Raw genomic sequence first — 25,084 nt, forward strand, 5'->3', positions numbered from 1 at the left:
CTGAGCCTACAGTATGAGCCTACAGTATGAGCCTACAGTATGGACTGAGCCTACAGTATGAACTGAGCCTACAGTATGGACTGAGCCTACAGTATGAACTGAGCCTACAGTATGGACTGAGCCTACAGTATGGACTGAGCCTACAGTATGGACTGAGCCTACAGTATGGACTGAGCCTACAGTATGAACTGAGCCTACAGTATGAACTGAGCCTACAGTATGGACTGAGCCTACAGTATGGACTGAGCCTACAGTATGGACTGAGCCTACAGTATGGACTGAGCCTACAGTATGAACTGAGCAGAAGACTTGGTTCCAGATATGTTTGCTCAATAATCCCCAAATCAAAACTTTCATTAATGCAAATTTTCTGTACAAACAGATAATTCTATAATTTGTCATTTATTCATTGTATCTGCACAGAATATGCTTTTGAACATAATTTAAAAACAATTACCATAAACAAAATAATAACTAGCAAAACAAATGATGGCATAGAATGATCTCATAAGCTTCTGTTGCACTCTTTAAATCATGGTGTGTGTTTTTGGTGACTTTCATTAAAGACCTAGTTTTACAAAAGAGTGGATATTCTACTGTCCATGTGTATAATGTTATAAGACGATATAATTCAAATACTGCAGGTAATATTGTGAATCAAAGTGAAACCTGATGTCTGTCACTTGTTTCTTATCTAGGTGGCTTGATCTGATGGGTGGACAAGGATGCTTGGAAAGAAAGTCTGGCACTTCAGATACATGCCCAAAGCAGTTTAAATTATTTAAAAGCAGACAACCTGATTAGCAGAAATTTTAAAAACTTGGACCTAACTGTTATTTGGTATTTCTGCCATATAAAGATATTACTTTCAGCCACTAGGCAGAGCTCCAGCAGTGGGATTTGTTTTTGGAGACCCCTGCCCCTGCGTCCAGATAAACCTACTTTCATGTAATATATTAGGTGAAAAACAGTATGTGAGCAGAGTAATACGTTTTTGTGAAGTAATTGTAATTCAGTATTTTTTCTGTCTTGTATCAGATCACATACGATCTCTTGTAAAGGTTCTCTCTCTCTCAGCTTTTCCTTTCCTATTTTTCCAAACTGTAATTTACACATAGTATCCTCTCTTTCTGTGGTTCATCGTGGCATATTTTTAAAACTCAAATCAAAATATTGACCGATTCAGTCAGAAAGCTGCAGGAATTAACAGGGAACGTGAACCCGAAGCTCTCAATGCTGATCTTGAAGAAGCTACAAGGAGGCTGAACAAGTCCTTCAAAGATTCAACCCTTCACAGGTTTTGTTGAACACGTTTAGCTATAACTGATTTCCTTTAGTGAACGCATCCTTATATTATGTGTTGATCATATCTTTCCTTACTGTCCTTCCTCTCAAATATTTTGCTCACAGATCATTTTTAACACACTGTCTCAACATGTATATATTTCTCTTTGTTTCAGCTGAAAGGGAAGACCAAAGGAAGGCCTGTCCTGGGATTTGAATTTGGCCATACTGTGCGTTTACAGAGAAGACCAAAAGCTGCAAAGGCAAACACTTCCAATGTCTGTGTTGGTCTGAGCACCTTGACTAAACTGTACTGCAGTTACATTTGATGTTTCTTTAACTTTGGTGTACATAGCCCATCAGGAAGAACCCTCAACTAAGTGTTATGTAGAAGTAGTAATAATTCATACAATTTACCAAGTCAACAAATTCAAATGATATTGTACTCGTGATAAGCGTACTCGTACACAATTCTACAGCTTTCACCCTAACTGCTGTCATTGGCCATGGCCTCAGCTCTCATGCAGACTGTGCTCATTGTAGTCAGAGTTTGTATCATGAAGTTTATATTAAGTCCATTGTATTCTTTATGATTATTATTATTATTATAACAGTACATGATATCTGTCCACACCTCATAGTCTGCTTTTCTTTCCGTGTTAATGTTTATTGAACACATTTTAACTTGTCACATCTTCAATTAATGTGGCCAAATCAGATCACTTAAAGCTGTTAACGCCAGGAACAAGAAATATAATGGTAAATATTTTAGTGAATAATTCATGACAGAATTTTCTTTTTTGGGTGAACTATCCCTTTAAGTATATCGTAGAACACTGTTGACAAAATCACTTGACGGATGCAATTGGAGACCACTGGAAATGTACATTTAGCATTTTATAAACAATGTTTGAACAGGACAGTATGTGGAATAGCAGATGATGATTCAATCTCAACCTGTTCTGCACGTTACTCTGTACTTCAGTTTCATTTTCAGTCATATCCAGCCTTCCTGAAAATAAGTCCTGAACGAGGGTTGAAGTTTCAGATGAAGGGAACCAAATGGCTGCGCTTCCAAGACTCATGTAGGAACTTGGAGAATCCATGTGCAATTTGAGCTTTTTTCAAATCTCAACATGGCACTTGGACTGAACATGTAGAAGAAAAAAGTAGATTCCTCAAACTGGCACATGGCAAGAGATACTAAAAACACACAACTACTTGGAGCCCTCTCTTAATTCAGATTGTATAGTTCTCTTAGTTTCAGATTCAAATGTCAGGCATGAGTGCATGAATCTTTGTTCAATATTTTCAAATGCTGTACAAGAACAGTTCTTTGCAGTACCATGTCAATTGTAGATGCAGATAATTTAGCATGAATTAGAGGTTAGTAATCTAACAGTATTATATGAAAAATCCTGTTCATTTTTGGAACACTAACGAAGATCCTTTTTAATGAAATCTGACAGCTATACCTTATTGTACCTTGAAATGGTAATTGCATAGGCTGTCAATGGAGGGACAGAAAGCACCGAGATTTCATGAAAAATACTCTTCATTTGTGTTCCAAAGATGAAGGAACATCTTATGGATTTGGAACAGTATGAGAGTGAGTAACCGATGACAGAATTCACATTTTTGGGTGAACTGTCCTTTTAAATAATATATTTTCCTTTCAACACTCGAACAATTCACTTGACTACTGACTATAAGTCTATAGCAATTGTTTTTAATGGCAGCCCTGTCTTTGTATTCATTTTTCCCATATATTTGAAAATGTTTCACAGTGAAGATTATGTTTGTGACCACTATTTAGTGCAACACTAATATTGTACCTGCTCGTGTTTTCTTTTTTCTGCCTGTTGCTGTTTAAAACTAAAAAGTGTTCCACAATACAAGCATTTTCAATGGTGCTTTACACATTAAATTAATTGATGTCACAATATTTTTGTCTTCACCTGTTTAAGGCAAACAAAAGCTACTGAATGCACTTTTAAGAATGCTTACATGAGATAAAAATAAAGCATGTTCAATTTGTATATATTGTGCTGGATTTATTTGCTACTAAAGATAGGCCTATGCTATAATTTATTTGAAATTTCTGCATAAAATTGTCTGTTTATGGTACAGAGGATAATGTAAATCTACTGAATTTTCCATTTTAATGTTGAAGGAAATGTCCATATATTTAACAGAAAATGAACTTGAACCTGAATCAACACTGAACTGAGTAGAGATTAATAATGACACTGCTGTCGTTTTTAAGCAAATCTGAATTTGTGTCATATTTGATGAAGTTTGCATTGTCTGTTACTTCCCTGTTTATTAAAACAATGTGTCTTTAATAGAAATGAATGAGCTCAGACAAACCCACAGGCTGAAAGAACGACGCATGTCGTCAAAGTAATTGGCACATTTCTTTATTTTGAAAACAGACATGAAACCATTTTCCACGATTTAACTCCTTAGATTCAAACTCACTTGAACAGAAAGGCTGGCGCGTTTTCTTTTTGTTGGATTTACTCGATATTTAACATCAGTGCAGCAATATCTCCAATTAAACGCTCATAACAACACCAAGGACATTAAGAGAAGCCACATGTATTAGCTGGGTGTGTGTGAGAAGGTTCTCGTCTCTGGAGGAAGGATTCTCCTGACGGAGCCGGACAGATGGAGGCTTGTGTCCGTCTGCGATCGATCCGCACTGGAAAACTCCCTCCACACGTCAGAAAATCATTGCCACACCAGAAAAGAGAGGACAAACATAAAAACAGACCGTCTTCATCATCAAGAGCAGTCTGTCGGTTACTTAGGATTTTACATTTCACTGGTCGTCTGTTAAACGTTCTCGTCTGAAACGGCCTCCTCTGCTGGTTTGGAGTCTTCCACGGCCTCTGCAAACACCACAAGAAACCGCTTCAGTTCCTGACACACTTACAGACCGCTGCTGGACCGCCAGATAATGCCATTACTGAAACACTCCGCAACCGCAGCTCCACCGGAAATGCATTCATGACTCTCGCGGTCAGATAAATGGACTTCTTTCAGTTTTTATATACATATGTTTATTGTCCCGTTGCTAACTTAACTACACCCTCGTAACATATCCGGGTCTGTTTTGACCCAGAAGAGATAAATACATTCTGTTCCCTAAACATTTTTGGGAAATTTTCCACGACCCGAATACAAAACGTTTGACGTTTTGTTTAAAATTTGTTCCTTTACTATGAAAGAAAATATTATAAACTTTTTTTGTGTTCGGGTCATTTTGACCCGGGTATGTATAGAGAACCATTGGGTGCCAAAAAATACTTTTTTGTAAAATTATCTAATAAGATATATTAGTGCCAAAAAACTATTATAAAATACACTTGGCCTTTTCCCCATATCTCACACACTTTTGGCAGATTTCGCTGATGAACATGAATATGTACGTCTATTGATGAACCACTGCAACATGGGGGATCACTTTTTTATCTGAAAGTTTATACAAAGAGTGAAATTAATTTATTTTGACAGAAAACCTTTCAGAATAATATTTATGTTGTTCTGATGTTGTTCTGTTAGAAATAAATAGGTTTCATAAATTTGCACGGTTTTTAGAAACCATGAGTTATAAATTCAAAGGAGTTTCACTAAATCCCACTCATTCCAGTGGGGTTAATACTTCGATTATATCTTCTTATAAATTTCATACAATGATACATTTGAATAAAATTTCTCATCAGTGTGACGGTGTGGTTCATGAGTAATTTCAAAGGTTCTTTCATACTCTAAAAGCTTGGTTTTTAATTTATTAAAATTTTGTTCCAACCAAGACAAAATGGTTCTTTTAAGAACTGTTGAAAGGTTCTTTATGGGCATTGATGGTTCCATGAAGAAGCCATGCTTCACATGTTGTTTGGTCAGAATAACTGTCCCCACTCACACTGATGATCTCAGAGCTCAAACTGAGTGTCTGTGTTTTTCTGACGTACCTTTCTTGTCTATTTGGTCTGTCTCCTGGCTCTCGGCAGCGTCAGGCACATCGGCTTGTTTGGCTTCCTCCTTCTCCTCCTCCTGTGCGTTTACATCGTGGGCGGGGTTCTCGGCCGCCGTGTTCGCCGACTCTTTTGGCTTCTCCGCCTCCTGCAGCTGCTCCTGCACCTCCTCTTTAGCAGGCATGTCCGAGGGGGCGGAGTCAGCGGCTGCTATGGGCGGGGCTTCAGCGGCAGGCGAGTTGGGCTGCTCGGCTGGTTTGCTCTCTTCTTCTGTTTCCGTGGAAACCTCGGCCGGTTTCTCCTCAGACGGAGAGACTCGCTCCTTCTTCTCCTCCTCGTTCTCGGCGGACTCGTCCGGAGCGGCGTCGTTCTCCTCGTCTTTCTCTCCGTCCTTCATCTTTTTCCGGGTGATGTGTCCGCGGAAGCTGGCCTGGATCTTGGTGGCGGCCTTGTGGGCGTTCTCCTCAGGTTTGGTTCCATCCTGCTTGATCTCCTGATCGGCCTCTTCGTTCTTCTCAACCTGAGACCAGAAACACAAGATCATCAGTATCTCCTCAAACACTAACAGTGACTTTGAACCAGATGTTTTATTAATTATACAGATAATTCAACTAATAAGATTCTCTTTAAACTGATGCTCCACCATGATACTAGATAAATGGATAGTTCATGGAATAAAAAAAATGTAATGCATGGAATAACAAAATAACAAAAGTGGTTGCAACTTTTTATCTTACAAGGTGGACTATGTTTTTGACTTTATATCTTAAATATAAACGTATAAACTTATAGTCCAGCTATGGAAGATGAAAAGTTTTATCCCATGGCTTTGACAGAAAATTAACCATTTGAACTAAGCTTGTGTAGAAACAACTGGACACACGGATCCAGAGCAACTGATCAGCTACATTTACATTCAAGCATTTTGCAGATAATTTATCCAAAGCAACTAACAATACAGTAGCAATTCATCAGAGTCAACAATATTCACATACAGCGCCACGTTTATCAGAAAGCTCGATTAGTATGAGTGAAATGCAGAGAAGAGAGAGGAGAGGAGATATTTACTTTGCGAGAGCACTGGTTCTAATGCTACAAACCCCCAGCGAGTGACCGAAGGAAAGTAACTTCCCATCAGGCATCTGGACGTACGATCATCAGGCTTTAATTGATTGAGCATTAGAGCTTTCAGACTGAGAGTGATTTAATGAATCTGCATCTAGAGCTCAGAAGGACGTTCATCTGCTGCAATCCCACGATTACAAGCGTCTCATCTTCACTAACCAGAGCACAAGTGAGAAAACTCTCCGTCTCTGTATTAGTTTCTAAAAGCCTGATTCTGAGGAGGTGAATGTTTAGTTTTGATATGGCAGACACGCATTGAATCAGACGCATGAGAACTGAATGAGTGATTAAAGCCATCAGCGCTGGAGCTCAGGCTGAGGTCAGGTCTCTCAGGATCACACACTCTTCTGCTCTGGACCAGCATCAAATATAATTAAACTTGTTCATATCAGGGAAAAATATCAGCACCTGGCAAAGCTAAAAGCAAAGCACCTGTCAGGACAAGAAAGAGTGGTGTCTGACCGGAGAATCAGGGAGAAAGACTCAATATTTACCTTGTCCATCAGTGTCCAGGGAGGCTTTTGTCCACCGAGGGCCTTTTAATTTAATACTGAAATGAGTCTAATGAAAAAAGCAAGCATAAAATGAAAAAAAAAATGTGTAAAAGTGACACATCATGCATGACAAACACATTCATGTATCTACCTTGAAGCAGCTGAAAATGAAATCATAAATGCAAAATTAAAATCTAGTGAATGGAAGCCAAAGTAATGACATAATGCAAGATGAAGGCAATTTCATTTGGAAACACTTTTTCATTTATACATGCAATCTGCAAATGGACTGCAGAAAACTGTCATTTCTGTATATGCATGAGGATTTATTCTGCTGCGGTCCGGCCGTTTGAGCGGCACTTTATACATCATCTGTTCTGATATTTAACCTCATAACCTGTGGATGCAACCGTGCTACAATCAATATCCGCCAATAAACGCATCTCCAGCTGTCAGACCCACTGATATTTGACCCGTCCAGATGATGAGGTATCATTCATCTGCATCTGCGTGTGTTTTCAGGGTTTATCAAGTGATTTACTGAATGAGCGTCCAGTGCAGTACAGCACACACACACACTCTCTCACACACACTCTTACTCACTCACACTCTTACACACACACACACACACACTCACTCACGCTCTCTCTCACACACACACACACACACACACACACACTCTCTCACACACACTCTTACTCACTCACACTCTTACTCACGCTCTCTCACACACACACACACACTCTCTCACACACACTCTTACTCACTCACACTCTTACTCACGCTCTCACACACACACACACACACACACACACACTCTCTCACACACACTCTTACTCACTCACACTCTTACTCACGCTCTCTCACACACACACACACACTCTCTCACACACACTCTTACTCACTCACACTCTTACTCACGCTCTCACACACACACACACACACACACACTCGCTCTTAAACACACAAACACACACACACAGAGTGCTCAACTGGACCTGTAGCTCAGGTACAAACACTGAATGCCCAGTGATGACTGCGAGTGTGTGTAAGAGTGTGTGTGTGTGAGTGAGTGAGTGTGTGTGTGTTTGTGTGTGTGTGTGTAAGAGTGTGACTGAGTGAGTGAGTAAGAGTGTGTGTGTGTGTGTGTGTGTGTGTGTGTGTGTGTGTGTGTGTGTGTGTGTGTGTGTGTGTGTGTGTAAGAGTGTGACTGAATGAGTGAGTAAGAGTGTGTGTGTGTGTGTGTGTGTGTGTGTGTGTGTGTGTGTGTGTGTGTGTGTGTATGTGTGTGTGTAAGAGTGTGAGTGAGTGAGTGAGTGTGTGTGTGTGTGTGTGAGTGTGAGTGTGTGTGTGTGTGTGTGAGAGTGTGAGTGAGAGTGTGAGTGAGCATGTGTGTAAGAGAGTGTGTGTTTGAGTGTGTGTGTGTGTGTGTGTGTGCGTGTGCATGTTTATGTGGTTTATGAGGACACAAATGTGTATAATGACATGGGTATGACAGAGGTATTACAATATGAAGGTGGTTTATGAGGACACTGCCTATGTCCCCGTAATTCAAAAGGCTTAAAAAACATACTAAATGGTGTTTTTTTTGAAAATGTAAAAATGCACAAAGTCTCCTGTGAGGGCTAAGTTTAGGTGTAGGGTTGGTGTAGGGCAATAGCACACACAGTTTGTTCAGTATAAAAACCATTACGCCTATGGAGAGTCCCCATAAACCACAAAAACCAACATGTGTGTGCGTGTGTGTGTGTGTGTGTGTGTGAGAGAGTGTGTGTAAGTGTGTGTGTGTGAGTCAGGTGTGTGTGTGTGTAAGTGTGTGTGTAAGTGTGAGATGTCACGCAGTGTGAGTCATTCTCGTGAGTCACATTCACACCACAGATCATGACATCATCAGCTGATCTCTGACGTGAAGCTCGTTAACTGCTCAATAAACAGAACGAAAGTAATAATAGTCTGAGATCTTTTATTTAAAAAAGCGATTAAAATGGAAAATCTATTCAAACAGATGATCTTCAGAAGTGTTTGATGTGATTCAGTTCTTATGAGAGAATGAACACGTTGCACCCTTAATAAATAATATTTCTGGCATCATCATATATGATGCTTCACAACACTAAATGAAATATCAATGCAGAAACGACTGTGAGGGTGTAAACTGATGGCTGTGTGGCAGATGCTGATGACCGGTCTCTTTGATCAGGAGAAAGAGGGCGTGTCCAGTCCAGAAGATTGACATTATCTGAAGGACTCAATCAAGGACTGATCATAACTCAGGTTTATGAGGCCTTGACCGAACGCCAGATCATCACATCATTTAATCTGAGCTCTGCAGCAGCCGGGAACATAACTGGGTTTTGGTTGCTGGGTTCAAAGGTCACGTTAAAACAAAAGCCAAGAGCCTCTGAAGTGACCGGACAGAATCAGAGCCCAGTGGCTTTCAGATCAACTCATAGAGCGACGAGAGACGTTCACATACAGAATCCGGAGTCTTAAAGGAAATATTTCAGATGAGGATCTGAGCTCATCTGATTATGAGGAAACATTTGTGCATAAAACACGTGACTGTTTGGAATGTGCTCTCAATAATCATAAGAAATATAAAACTATGCAGGATACATCAGCACAGAGTCTTGCAGCATTTGTGGAAGGAGCCACACCTTAAATCCACCAGCCCCCACGACACAGACACACACACACACACACACAAAACCCACGAGACACAGACACACACACACACACACACACAAAACCCACGAGACACAAACACACACACACACACACAAAACCCACGAGACACAAACACACACACACACACAAAACCCACGAGACACACACACAAAACCCACGACACAGACACACAAACACACACACACACACAACCCACGAGATCCACACACACACACACAACCCACGACACAGACACACACACACACACACAAAACCCACGAGACACACACACACACAAAACCCACGAGACACACACACACACACAAAACCCACGAGACACACACACACACACACACAACCCACGAGACACACACACACACTAAACCCACGAGACACACACACATACACAAAACCCACGACACAGACACACAAACACTCAAAACCCACGAGACACACACACACACACACACACAAAACCCACGACACAGACACACAAACACTCAAAACCCACGAGACACACACACAAAACCGACGAGACACACACACACACACACACAAAACCCACGACACAGACACACACACACACACAAAACCCACGACACAGACACACACACACACAAAACCCACGAGACACACACACACAAAACCCACGAGACACACACACACACACACACACAAAACCCAAGACACAGACACACACACGAGGCACGCCTGAAAATCTTCAGGACGCGATGATAATTCCCCTGCACTGACGCACACTCATGAATATTGACGCGTCAGATTCAGTCACTGTATTAAAATAAAGACCGGAGGAGCCCCTTCTGCAGGAGGACCACACCCTTCCTTCATCTCCCTCAGTCTGCAGCTCTCTCTCCGTCTGTGGCACTTCTCTGTCTCGGTTCAGACGCTCCGCTCATCTTAACGCGCGCGTCGCGCTCAATGGGGCGTAAGAACAAAAGAGATGCGGAGCGCACCTGCGGTTCGCGCGAGTAAAGACAGGGAAGATGCTTAAAGCGGCGCGGATCTGTTTGAATCTTTAGAGCAGAAACCTCTCGTTCACACCGCCATCCGTCACTTTATGAGACGGTAAAGCCGCTGTATACCGGAGCCGTTCACCGGAGCCCCGCCCTGAGCGCAATCAAAGCTTCATTACACCCAACTCCCATCTCTAGAGAAATCATTATGATTCCTGTGAGACATTAATATAAGTGTGCTGATCTCCTCGGAGAGCCTCATCACTCACACACACACACACACATACACACCACACCCTAAACTCCTCTCACACACACACTCCAGCTCCACTACTTCACTCATATCTAAAGCGCATCAGACTCAGATACACCTGACAGACAGGTACAGTCTCAGCACTAATGAGAGATGATACTGTAATCATATCTTCAAGATTCTCAAACACAGCAGCAGCCTCCATCATCTCAGCTCACAGCAGTGAAAGAGTGAAGAACCCAGATATTTACCGGCTTAGTTCTCCTGATACAGCACAGCATAGTCGTATCCTTTCAGCGCCTCGCTCTGTTTCTTCCGTGTCTCTCTCTTCTCTCTCTCTGTTCTCTCACACACACCGGCTGTATCAACAGCTGATGACTCTGATGCTTAAACTCATCACAGTTGAGCCTCAGTCACTCTGTCTGTCTGTCTGCGCTGCCACTGCCAACAATGAGAGTAATCCCACCCTATAACCCCCCCCCCCCCTCACACACACACACACACACACACACACACACACACGCGCTGATGAACCCGTTGCGCCCGCGCGCGCGGCCCCGCCCTGATCGCACTCAGTGTGAATGGCTGAATAGCTGAGAGTCCTGCTGCTCGAGGGTTAACAGAGCTGTGTGATGATAACATTATTAGGCTGCCTGTGCTTTCAGAGCACCGTTCGCATGGAAACAGCTCCGAATCGATGGCCCCGGGTGTGGACGGGCTACTCTCGGGCTCCGGTTCCTCCGGGACTCTTACCATCTGACCATCTCCATCAGAGCTGCATGTTAAAACATCTTCTTCTTGTTCATCTGTGTCTGTGAAGGTCAAACCACCCACATGTTCAAACACTGTGCTTTCCCTCACAGCAACATCTCTGAAACACACACACACACACACACACACACATCACATTTATTTATATAGCGCTTCACACTGAATTGTTTCAAAGCAGCTTCACAGCATTAAACAGAGGAACAGTGTTGTAAACGCATCAATTATAGAAGAGAGAAATTCTCATTAGCAGAGAAATCAATGGCAGAATCAATCAGGAACGTTCGATGATCGTCTGATTCACGGCGATTCTTCGTTTGGTTTCACTGCCGTTTCTGCATGAGATCTCCACGTGCGTCTAAAGAGACATTCTGGTCACTTAAGGATCTGACACACAAACTGACATCAGTACAAGAGGTCAGAGGTCAGCATCCTGAATACGGATTGTTGACGGCATGATCGCTGATGCTTTGAAGAATCATCCCAAACCACTCTAACGCTCCATCTTCTGTGGAACACAACAACAGATATTCTGAGAAGAGTCCATGCACTGGTAGTCAGTGGTGTCCAATGTTGTTTGGTTCCCAGTGTTCAAAAATACCCTTTGTGTTCCGCTGAAGAAAGAAGCTGCTTGTCTCAGATATCCGTCAAAATAAAGCCAATCGTAACTTTAGTTTCAAGCCAACTTTATGAAAAAGTAGCTAAACACGATAAAGCCAACATATCTGATATAATTACTGATGGATCTCGTGGTGGAACAGGAACAGCTTGCAGTAAGGAACCAAGACTATCATTAGTGGAGCTGCAGGCGTGACCCGTGTGTTTCTGATGGAGCCTGAAAATGCATATTAATGGAACAATTGTTTTGGGGGGGGGTTGTATTTTGCACGTGTTTATACACAGAAACTGGCATGCATACGATATGCACATGTTTGACATGCATATAATACATCGTTTTTGCATGCATATGATACACATTTTGGCATAGATATAATACACACCTACCCCACACCCCTAAAACTAACCATTACGAATCATATGCATGCCAAAGTCAATTTCTGCATATAAACAGTACACCAAACAGAAACAGAAACTCATGCCATTGTAACACACTTTCATGAGATCGGGTTATTCTGATGACATGAATAATATGCTCTCCAAACACAACCAGACTCAGAGTTCAGGCCGAGCGATCAGTCGCTCTTCTACTCAACATGCACTTCAGTCACACACTCTTCCTCTGTTTGAGACCCACCGCTGAGGAAAGACCTGGAAACCTGTCTGGAACATCAGAACAGAAACAGACAACAGCAAAGGAGATTTAGGGTTTGAAACTCTTCCAGCTCACCAGTCACAGTAGTCAAACAGAAGAGTTTCGTTCTGTTTGGATGTGAGATGAAGCTCCTGCAGTTTCCTACATGAGAGAAGAGCATGGGTTAGTTTAGGAGAGGAAACGCTCACGTCTCACAGTCACAAATCTAATAATCCATAGCAAAGACTACGTAAATGATATTTATGCAGCATTGCTTATACAGACAGCAGCTCCAATGACTTTACAAAGAAAAGTGACTGTGAAATGAAAACATATGCAAAACGTTAAATATGAACACACAACAGAGCGTGTGTGTGTCCTCGTGAATATTCATGATGAAGATCTCTGTGCGCTCAGATTTGTGTGTGTTTGATGGTGTTTGTGCTACAGGTTGAGCAGTGTCTCAGTAATCAGTGCGACAGATCGTGAAAGAGTCTTTCCTCTGAGACTAGAGCATTTGCATTTTGCTGATTCGGCTCTTGTGTGTGTGTGTGTGTGTGTGTGTGTGTGTGTGTGTGTGCGTGCGTGTGGATACTTTCAGTCTGCATCAGACACCCTAAACGAACTGCACCTCCACCCCCGATCAGGCCGGCAACTGTTGCCAAGGCAACCACACGGAAACGGCATCCTCTGACTCCAGCTGACGGAGAAACTCCATCCATCTCTCCTTCTAATGTGTGTGTGTGTGTGTTCACAAGACCCCACGGACGCCGCTGATGCTCCGTCTCCATGGCAACAGGCCAGAGCGACATCCAGAGCGGATGACTAACACACACACACACACACACACACACAGGGCTGTAAGATATTTGTCAAAGCATCAAAAAACCTCCTCAGAACAGCTTCACATCCACTGAAGGTCCTGGAGGATGATGATGCTGTTCAGGAAAATGTCTTGAGAAGAATCATAACTAATAGTGAACCATTCATTAAAGATGAAAATAAAACCATTAGCAGCATTCCTTTGATCGTCATCATATTTCATGTGAACGGAAAAGGCAACAATATGGCAATAAATGATGCGAGTGACATGATGACTATAACATTCTTCTCAAAACACACAAAATGAGCTCACTTTCCCTCTACACAAAAACTATAGATGGAGACTGAGGAGATCAGACTTGTACTGCATGTTTAATGTAAGTGCTCTTTATTTATATTTTGTTCATTTTGTTAATACTACAATATATTTGACCTTAAACATTAGAAAAAACATCAGTTCAAGCACAACAACTCAACCCTGTTTGGCGACTTCCACACATCTGCATTCAGAGCCATTATAGAGAATCAACCTGCTGTACAGCGCATGGAAATAAATGATGTCGATCATATTTCAGCATTATCAGAAAGCTTTCTGGTTAATTAAACAGCTGAAATCAGCAGCGTCACCGTCAGTAATAAAGCCTCCAACTGGAATGAAGAGTATCCCAGAGGAAGCAAACGGAGACAGACTTCAGATGCTAATGTTGCTCTATGATGGTTGTTACATGAGACACGGATCAAAGAAAATGTTACAAATTCATAACATTAAAGTTATATTTCATATTTATCTAAAAAAAACAGGATCTGTACAAAGATCTTCAACAGAGTAACAACCAGAGACACATGCAGGACCTCAGCCAATCAGAACGCCCGAATCTCTCCAGAGAGTGATCATGTGACCGTCTGAGGAGACACTGTATGCAGATTCACTGATGTCCAATCAGATCGTCTTCTGGCTAGTTGCCGCTCTGCTTTATAGCTATTTAATTAATAGATTACAGTAACAGTCCATCACTTTCTGTCATAAATAATCAAAATTACCCACTCGAACTGAAAGTCTCATCAGCACAATGACATCTTTAGCAGACTTTATCCATGCAAAAAACACCTGCGCGCACGCACACACACACACACACACACACACACACACACTCACACTCTCATAAACTCTCTCTCACACACACACACACACACACACACACACACACACACTCTCATAAACTCTCTCTCACACACACACACACTCACACACACACTCTCATAAACTCTCTCTCACACACACACACACACACACACTCACACACACTCTCATAAACTCTCTCTCACACACACACTCACACTCTCATAAACTCTCTCACACTCACACAAACACACACTCACACAAACACACACTCACACAAACACACACTCACACAAACACACACACACACACACAAACACACACTCACAGTCACACTCACACACACACACTCACACTCTCATAAACTCTCTCACACTCACACTCACACAAACACACACTCACACAAACACACACTCACACAAACACACACAAACACACACAAACACACAAACACACACAAACACACACACAGTCACACACTCACAGTCACACGCACACACACTTTCGATAGAGTTGTTCGTCTATCGCTGTGACTCGGTGAAGGTATGTTCATGTGGTTTTTCATGCATCATGTAGTCGTCCTCATATTCAAAATCCTGAAATAAACACCACAGTCAGTTCATTTCTATAGTGCTTTATACAGAACATTTAAAGCAGCTTCGCTAAAATAAAGAGGAAAATAACATTGTTAATGTTGCAAAGTTCATAACTTATGAACCTAACAGAGTCTCAGCTGTAAAGCAGCTCTACAGAAGACAACAGTGCACAACAGCCAGTTCCAGAAGTAAAAACTCCATTCTTTTTCTCTACGTGGAAGCTGAATGAGTTAATGAGGTTGTTAATCAATTCTGTACGCTTCTATTGAACCCATCTATTTGCGTTAATTCAACTTAATTTTAAATATTCCTGTTTATTAACAGAATTCATGGTGGAAAAACTACATTTCCCATGATGCTTCACAGAAGATTCCACCAATCAGAGTAGCAGCGAACAAGCTCCGCCCAGTCCTACAAATTAATCAAGCCTCTCTCAAATTCCTTAAATAATAACTTTAGTTCTCTGTCATTTTTAATCAAATTCTGTCATTCCCAATGCTTCATTGGGTTGTAGTTCTGTCTCTCACTAAATCTGTTAAGTTCACAATCGAGTATCTTTTTATTGATTTTCATTTACTTTTTGCTTCAAATCTAATTTTTTGATGTTGTGATTCTCCTCGTGTCCGGTTGGTTTTGTTCATGACTTATAACGCTTTAGTGAAGACTTTTTTTAAAATCCCTATGAGAGAAATGAATGGGAAAAATACTTCCAGAACCAGCGCTGCATGTCATAATTCAGCTCAATTCAGTTCAGCGTTGATTCCAATCAGTTCAGTGTTGCTAAGCTAATCAGTTATGAACACATCCAATTCAGTTTAAAGTCTAAATAAACTCTCCCAACACACATAAACCATCACAGATGGAGGTTTACCTTTAAGAAGCAGCAGCACAGGGTGCGTTTCTGCTGCGCCTGGCTGTAGAAATACTCATCCCTGTGAACAGACACACAATCATCACTCACATCTAACATCACTCTGAAGCGCTGGGATCCTGCACATCAGTTTCTTACCCAGTGACCTCCTCGATGGGCGAGTGATGGGCGGCGGGGCTCTTCTCTGACACGGACCAGCACGGACACAGGATTCGACCCAGCAGCACCAGCGTGATGATTCCTGACGGAACCAGAACAAACACCAGCAGCACGCCGACATCCGTGAACATCACCGACAGCCCTGACACAAACACAGACTGCGTCAGAACTGAAGCAGTACAACTGAGATTATACTGAGTCTCATGAGGAAACGTCCGGGTCGTGTTTCACCCCATTAAAAACAAAACCAGAATTACAAAAAATACTACTTATTACTGTGTCATTATATTCATGACACCCTTTAACAATTCATATTTTGTTAAACGCTTTATAAATAAAGATACAGTTCAGCCAAACATGAAAATGTGCTCACCCTCAGGCCTTCTGAGATTAGGATGAGTTAGTTTCTTCATGGGAACAGATTTGGTGAAATTTAACGCTGCATCATTTGTGAAGCCAAAAGCTGATTGTAAGATAAAGTCCATAATAACACTTCCTCCAGTGAAGAAGTCCATCTCCTGTTGTCTCTCGCATCAAAATCTAACCACATATTGGTTGAGATGACATCTAATCAAACCAGATGAGTCCTCTGCACAATCTGACTTTGCTGCAGTTTAGATGTAAACTGCTGGTTTCGTCTGGCCAGAGCAGAACGACACACTATTTCCCCGTTTAATACTGTAAAGCTGCTTTGACACAATCTGCATTGTAAAAAGCACTATATAAATAATGGCGACTTGACTTGACTTTAGGGCTGTTTTGTCTTGTAAACGCTGCTTGATCTGCAGATTTCTCTCCTGATTCAAACAGAACACTTTTTCACTGGAGGAAGAGTTATTATGGATTATAGACTCTATGTATTTTACTTAAAAACATCTTAATGATGGATGTGTTTGAGCTTTTGTCTTCTCCAGATGTTAACTGATGTACTGGAGTGGTGTGGATTATTGTGATGTTTTTATCAGCTGTTTGGACTCTCATTCTGACGGCACCCATTCACTGCAGAGCATCCATTGCTGAGACACTGATGCAGAGACACATTTCTACAAACCTGATGAAGAAACACACTCATCCTGATCTCAGATGAACTGAGCGTGAGCACATTTTCATTTTTGACTGAACTATACTTTTAAAACAGCTTCACATGAATAAACAGGAAAATTATTCAGTTCAGTTTAGTTCAATTTAGTTCAAATGCTTAATTCTTAAGAAAACAGCCACAATGCTAAATGCCCACAAACAGGCAGATTCAGGGGTGAAACGAGACCTGTGTGTTCATGAGCTCGTATCAGGCGTGTCGGCTCACTCTTTGGTGTGACCGTGAGGACGGTCTGGGCCGGCTGTCCGTGGACATCGGGAGGGTTGTGTACGGCGCAGGAGTACGTGCCGTTATCAGTGAGCGAGCTGTTTAGAAGCTGGATCGATGCATCGCCCCGCGACGGGCTGCCGACCCACTTCACACGACCTTTAAAATAATCCTCCTCCGGCAGGTACGCTTGAGACAAGAAGTGAAAGATCTGCAGACAAACAGAACATGGACTAAAAACCAACATTTTTTTCCATATTCTGCAGATGATCCTGTTATGAACCTGCAGTGCTGATGAGAGACAGACCAGAACCAGCAAATCACTGCCAGACAGTAATGCATTATCTCTCGAAACACCTAAATTAAGTACTAGAATACATATGTGACCCTGCAGCACAGAAGCAGTCATGAGTAACACAGGTATATCTGGAGCAATAGACAACAATACATTGTATGGATCAAAATTATACATTTCTCTTTTATGACAAAAATCATTAGGATATTAAGATCATGTTCCATGAAGATATTTAGTAAATTTCCTACCGTAAATATATCAAAACTTCATTTCTGATTAGTAATATGCATTGCTAAGAACTTCATTTGAACAACTTTAAAGGAGATTTTCTCAATATTTAGATTTTTTTGCTCCCTCAGATTCCAGATTTTCTAATAGTTGTATCTCAGACAAATATTGTCCTATCATAATAAACCATACATCAATGGAAACATTATTTATTTATGAATAATAATAAAAAATCCATCTACACACTGAGTACTATGTACTGGAAATTTGTATTTTCTATGCACTTCAGTGTTCATTGCACTAGTATTTATATATCTTAATGTATAGCTTATTCATATCCATAGTTTTTGCTCATAGTGTACATACATTTACTGCATAATCCATCTGTATAGTATGTTCATATCACCCATCTGTATATCATACTGATAGTATTTAAAATGTGTAAATTATGTCCATAGTACTACTGCCTTATCTGTATATTCTGTACATATGTAGCATATTGTAGGCACTGTATATCCTGTACCTCTGCTTATTGCACTTCTGGTTAGATGCTAACTGCATTTCGTTGCCTCGTACCTTACATGTGCAATGACAATAAAGTTGAATCTAATCTAATCTAATATAATCTCAATTTAAAAAAATTGACCCTTATAACAGGTTTTGTGGTCCAGAATCACAACTGAGAAAAACTCACAAGGACTTCAGTGAATGAAAGCATCTGAATGAACCGATTCTGACAGATCTATCTGTCTCCGTTCGATCGGCTGTAAAGTGGCGTTCACTTACACCAAACCATCCTGAGAACAGCTGAAATACATCAATCGTTTTACTGCACAGCCTCATCTAATACATCGCTGTCTGCTGCATCAAACACAGCTTCATGAACTCACTCCTGACAGATGCTGCGGTCTCACCACAGAACACACATCCTGATCATGTGACTTCCTGCGGCCTGAGTGACCCCTGAGAGCTCAATATGACCAGTGATTCCTGCATGATGAACGGAGAGGCTGAAGATCTACTCACTGTTTTGGCAGGGCCGCCGCTCTCGGGTCTGAAGGTCCAGTCGATGGACATGAGGCTGGTGATTCTGCTGGAGGAGGTGAAGGAGCAGGTCAGGGTCACAGTGCCTCCTCTGACCACACTGACCTCTGCTGGAGCTGCGACTGAGATACAACACACGCTCCTCAGCAGCACTGACACACAGAAACATCAGAAAGATGAGTGTTCAGTGTTCACTCAATCTTCACACACTTGGTTTTTTTAGTTTTTACTTTACTACTTTATTAATCCCACAAGGGGCAATTACAGTAGGGCATGGGCAGCACATCACAGACTTCCCAAATGGACATAACAGCACATAACAAAAAATTGAATGCCACATACAAACACAAAAAAAAAACAAAAAAAAAAGAAATCACATAGTTGCAAGTTACAGATTGCAACAACACAAATACAGTGAGTACAAATACAGATCACAATACAGTGAGCAGGTTCACACACTGTTCGCTAGGAATGGGCGATATGGGCTTAAAAATATATCACGATAATTTCTGGTATTTATTGTGATGACGATATCAATGACAATAATTTAGTGAAATCCTGTTTCTTTAGAGAAAAGTATTATCTTTCCTTTTTTTACCCAAAATAGGGTGTTGTGAGCATTACTGAGTACACACGTAATGTAATGACTGTTTAATTCATCCTGGAAGCCGGGGGGCGCTCTTGCACAGAAACTCCACATATGCATCGCAGAAGTAATACATTTAGCAGACGCGACTTACATTGCATTCAAGTTACAGTTTCTACATTTTATCAGCTCTTGCTTTCCCTGGGAATTGAACCCATGACCTTGGCGTTGCTAGCGCCATGCTCTACTATTTGAGCTACAGGAAAGCCAAGTAATAGTACTGACCACGCTCCAGGAAATCCAGTTATCGCTGCAGCTGAATAAACTGAAGATTTAACTGCTTTCATTGATTCAGCGTGACTAATAAACACACGACTACGACAATATATGCTTTATCTGAGTTCTTATTAAAACTTTCATTATAATAAAGTATATTTATAATGCAATGCCTTTATCCCTGCTTAGAATAATATGAAATGTGTTGCGTGTCTTATTCTGTGTAAGAAGCCACATCCTCTCACAGAAAGATTTATTTCAACACTCGACTGACGTTATGAAGTGAGTTTGGAGTAAAAACATGTTATTAAATGTGGTATTTTCAGAAGGAGCAGCATTTACTACACAGAGCCGTAGTTCACTGAGAAGCTACGCAAACAGCTGTCATTATCGTCAACGATTTCTTCGATTTCATAATTGCGCAATAATATCGTCTGCGATTGTTTTTGCGTGTGACTTGTCAGTGAACTACAGCTCTGTGCAGTAAATGCTGCTCCATCTGAAAGCAGCTGATGGAGATTTACTACTAATCACAGAACCGGCTTTACTGACGAGATGCGCATGACATTCGATTAATGGTTCAGCCCTAACTACATGTGTACTAACTCTCAGAGTAGACTGTTAGGGAAGGTTTAGGGTTAGTAGAATAAGTTGACATATACTTGTAAAGTTTCTTATAGTCAGTATGTTATGAGCTGTGGACCCATCAAAATAAAGTGTTAATACTCTAATGACTGCTACTTGTCATGTAGTCGCAAAGTTACTTCCTGTTAGTGTCTAAAGCGGACTATCACAATAAAGTGTTACCGGATAAAGTATATTTATAATGCAATGCTAATCGACAGCCATTGTCACTGTATATAATACTATCAAATAGTATGATTTCTGCCTCACTTTGTGATATGAAACCACGTCTGATCACAAAAAGTTGTTTTAAACACTCGGCCATGTTATGAAGTTAATTTAGAGAAACAGCATTTCAATAAATGATATCTTTGTTGGACATTGGGACATTTGGGGAAGTCGTGGCCTAATGGTTAGAGAGTTGGACTCGTGATCCAAAGGTTGCGGGTTCAAGTCTCGGGCCGGCAGGGATTGTAGGTGGGGGGAGGGAATGTCCAGCGCTCTCTCCACCCTCAATACCACGACTGAGGTGCCCTTGAGCAAGACACCGAACCCCCAACTGCTCCCCGGGCGCCGCAGCATAAATGCTGCCCACTGCTCCGGGTGTGTGTTCACGGTGTGTGTGTGTTCACTGCTGTGTGTGTGTGTGTGTTCACTGCTGTGTGTGTGTGTGTGTGTGTGTGTGTTCACTGCTGTGTGTGTGTGTGTTCACTGCTGTGTGTGTGTGTGTGTGTGTGTGTGTGTTCACGGTGTGTGTGTGTGTGTGTGTGTGTGTGTGCACGTTGGATGGGTTAAATGCAGAGCACGAATTCCGAGTATGGGTCACCATACTTGGCTGAATGTCACTTCACTCACTCACTCACTCACTCACTCACATACACAAACAAAACTGTATCGCACACATGCTACTGTAGTACATTTATTCATCGTCAGACTGATATTTTGTGCACTGTCCAGCCCTGACCAAACCAGCTCCAGACTGTAGAAGAAGCTCCTCTGCACCGTCGCACACAGAAATATCTCAACAACTAGACTTTAGCATTATTATCACGGGAAGACTAACTCTTATCACTGGAGAATTTTTACCTGTATATTGCAAACGATAAGATATTGCCCATCCCTAATATTCGCACATTCACACACTTGATGTTTGCACACACACACACACACACACACACACTGACACACACTCTCACACACACTCTCACACACACTCTCACACACACACTCTCACACACACACTCTCACACACACTCTCACACACACACTCTCACACACACTCTCACACACACTCTCACACACACACACACACACTCTCACACACACACACACTCTCACACACACACACACACACTCTCACACACACACACACTCTCACACACTCTCACTCACACACACACTCACGCACACACACACTCACACACACACACTCTCACACACACACTCTCACACACACACACTCTCACACACACACTCTCACACACTCTCACTCACACACACACTCACGCACACACACACTCACACACACACTCTCACACACACACACACTCTCGCGCACACACACACTCTCACACACACTCTCACACACAGACACACACACACACTCTCACGCACACACTCTCACGCACACACTCTCACGCACACACTCTCACGCACACACTCTCACGCACACACTCTCACGCACACACTCTCACGCACACACTCTCACGCACACACTCTCACGCACACACTCTCACGCACACACTCTCACGCACACACTCTCACGCACACACTCTCACGCACACACTCTCACGCACACACTCTCACGCACACACACACTCTCGCACACACACACTCTCACACACACTCGCACACACACACTCTCACACACACACTCTCACACACACACTCTCACACACACACTCACACACACACTCTCACACACACACTCTCACACACACACTCTCACACACACACACACACACACACACTCTCTCTCACACACTCACACACACACACACACACACACACTCTCTCTCACACACTCACACACACACACACTCTCTCTCACACACTCACACACTCACACACACTTATGCTGTAAGGTTTGGGTTGTTGCATCAGTGCAGTTCATTAGTGTATACTGTTATGTTGTAAAGAGTGCAGCGGATGAAGCAGATATCTGTCATATCTGATGTTCAGTTCCTCAGAACAATAAAAATCATAAACTGCAAATTCAACTCTGATATCATATCAGACATTAGAGCTGTTAATGAGTGAACACAGTTCATTAGACTGACTAGACTCCGTTACACCACAGAAGCCAGCTGCATAAACACATCCAGTATGTTGAGACTGACTACTCTGACCAACTAGCAGCTAGCCAAGGAATAATCAGTCATACTTTTTGGATTCAAACTATACTAATCTACCTTTTTCATGCAAAGAAAAGTTACAGACAAAAATGCATTACTAACTTCTAAGACTAAGTGGTTTATGCATCTGGCTGGACAGTGTGAGCATAACCTGTGTCCAGAAACACTGATGACTGAAGATCCAGTACATAAAACCGCATCAGTTTGGGTAAGTGATGACGTCACTTCTGGGACGAGCCGTGACGTCACACGCCTGCTCTGGTCTCACGTCATCTAAACTCTAATTCATGCGTGTAAAGAGTCTTTTTGGTCATAAATGACCTTCAGTATCATGATATTCAGTGTAAAAACCTGTTCAAATAAGCGGTCACAAATATCACACATGACAGATATAAGTAGTGAATGAAGTATGATATACGATCATAAACATAAACATGATCTCGATCTTTTAGTCCGTTCTTTTTATTTTAATATTGATGGAGCCAAAGTAATGTTAAAAGCCAGTTCTGCTTAAAAATAAACTGTTGAAAAACACCGATTGTATTCTGTGACTGATCTATCTCGTGTTATGGATATTTACACACAGCAGATGATTGACAGCTCTTTAGCTCGTGTGTGTTTCAAACAGAAAGCAAAACAAACTCACCTCATCTCAAGTGACACCGAGTTACCCGTTTATAGTCTTAAAGAAGCGATAAACCCCTCAAACCCGTTTATTAAAGTTCTTGTTTATTCCGTTTCCAAACCGAGCGAATGAGAACTCACCGAAACCGACGAAAAGCCACGATATAACTCCGTTAGACCAGCTTCTGTTCACATCCATGACTACTAACAGCACATATATGATCGCATGCGAGTGATTATGAGTGAATATGAGCAGTATTAATCGAGTTTATGTCGCTGGTTTGTATTTGTCCTCCATGTTTGAATCTTTGATACCTGCTCAACAGGTGAGACCGGAAGTGACGCCACAGTCTCCAAAAACAGCCCAGAATCACCATCACTGTTATTAAACTCTTACAACTCGGTATTAAACTCTTCAAACCCAGTGCACAAAGGAATGTGTTACTTTACACTTTAAATTATCAATACATCAGTTATGATGTCAGAGTTATAAACTCTGAAAGCTTGTATTTCAGATTATATTGACAGTTGAGTCTATTGTTATTAAATCTATTGTATTGAATGGCAGCTATTTGACCAAAGATAAATCAAAATATCTCAGAAATGAATTCTGGAAGCTTCACGTGTGATCATGAGTTCCTGGCTCTTGTGATTTTGGTTATTCTGAGATGAGGGTTGCTTTAGACTGTTTCCTGCTAAGCAGAAATGAGTTTAATGAAAATAACTGAATAAGATTCATTTCTGTTATTGTTAATAACTAAAAACCGAGAGTCGGTCACGTGACAGTAGCGGCGCTCTGAACACTAGAGGGAGCCAGACTGAACATACAGCTCTCTGTGTGTGTGTGTGTGTGTGTCTGTGTGTGTGTGTGTGTGTGTGTGTGTGTGTGTGTGTGTGTGTCTGTGTGTGTCTGTGTGTGTGTGTGTGTGTGTGTGTGTGTGTGTGTGTGTCTGTGTGCGTGTGCGTGTGCGTGTGCGCGTGCGCGTGTGCGTGTGCGTGTGTGTCTGTGCGTGTCTGTGTGTGTGTGTGCGTGTGCGTGTGTGTGTCTGTCTGTGTGTGTGTGTGTGTGTGTGTGTGTGTGTGTGTGTGTGTGTGTGTGTGTGTGCGTGTCTGTGTGTGTGTGTGTGTGTGTGTGTGTGTGTGTGTGTGTGTGTGTGTGTGTCTGTGTGTGTGTGTGTGTGTGTGTGTGTGTGTGTGTGTGTGTGTCTGTGTGTGTGTGTGTGTGTGTGTGTGTGTGTGTGTGTGTGTGTGTGTGTGTGTGTGTGTCTGTGTGTGTGTGTGTGTGTGTGTGCGTGTCTGTGTGTGTGTGTGTGTGTGTGTGTGTGTGTGTGTGTGTGTGTGTGTGTGTCTGTGTGTGTGTGTGTGTGTGTGTGTGTGTGTGT

At 41.9% G+C, this 25,084-nt stretch overlaps 2 protein-coding genes across 2 annotated transcripts; both read right to left on the reverse strand.

Annotated features, from left to right (window-relative positions):
* Positions 1 to 3,684: 3,684 nt before the first annotated feature.
* Positions 3,685 to 11,229, reverse strand: LOC306853932 (neuromodulin-like). Its single transcript, XM_079391644.1, has 3 exons — positions 11,029 to 11,229; positions 5,262 to 5,784; positions 3,685 to 4,178 (listed from the first exon to the last, which is right to left on the reverse strand). The coding sequence occupies exons 1-3, from the start codon at positions 11,056 to 11,058 to the stop codon at positions 4,123 to 4,125; spliced, it is 609 nt and encodes a 202-aa protein (XP_079247770.1). The 5' UTR covers positions 11,059 to 11,229; the 3' UTR covers positions 3,685 to 4,122.
* A 2,754-nt stretch (positions 11,230 to 13,983) lies between these two features.
* Positions 13,984 to 24,026, reverse strand: mpzl3 (myelin protein zero-like 3). Its single transcript, XM_079392279.1, has 6 exons — positions 23,844 to 24,026; positions 19,221 to 19,390; positions 17,672 to 17,882; positions 16,345 to 16,507; positions 16,207 to 16,267; positions 13,984 to 15,335 (listed from the first exon to the last, which is right to left on the reverse strand). Exons 1-6 carry the CDS (start codon positions 23,899 to 23,901, stop codon positions 15,261 to 15,263), a joined length of 738 nt encoding a protein of 245 aa, XP_079248405.1. The 5' UTR covers positions 23,902 to 24,026; the 3' UTR covers positions 13,984 to 15,260.
* Positions 24,027 to 25,084: the final 1,058 nt, after the last annotated feature.

This window comes from Barbus barbus, assembly GCF_936440315.1.
Source record: "Barbus barbus genome assembly, chromosome: 34".
Classification (NCBI taxonomy): domain Eukaryota; kingdom Metazoa; phylum Chordata; class Actinopteri; order Cypriniformes; family Cyprinidae; genus Barbus; species Barbus barbus.

Coding starts and splice junctions, on each gene's coding strand:
- LOC306853932 (XM_079391644.1), bottom strand. CDS start 11,058: ATGCTGTGCTGTATCAGGAGAACTAAGCCG. Junction 5,785..11,028: donor GTATCAGGAGAACTAAGCCG/GTAAATATCTGG, acceptor TTCTGGTCTCAG/GTTGAGAAGAACGAAGAGGC. Junction 4,179..5,261: donor AGACCAAATAGACAAGAAAG/GTACGTCAGAAA, acceptor TGGTGTTTGCAG/AGGCCGTGGAAGACTCCAAA.
- mpzl3 (XM_079392279.1), bottom strand. CDS start 23,901: ATGGATGTGAACAGAAGCTGGTCTAACGGAGTTATATCGTGGCTTTTC. Junction 19,391..23,843: donor GTGGCTTTTCGTCGGTTTCG/GTGAGTTCTCAT, acceptor TCTGTGTGTCAG/TGCTGCTGAGGAGCGTGTGT. Junction 17,883..19,220: donor GCGGCGGCCCTGCCAAAACA/GTGAGTAGATCT, acceptor GTTTGTCTGCAG/ATCTTTCACTTCTTGTCTCA.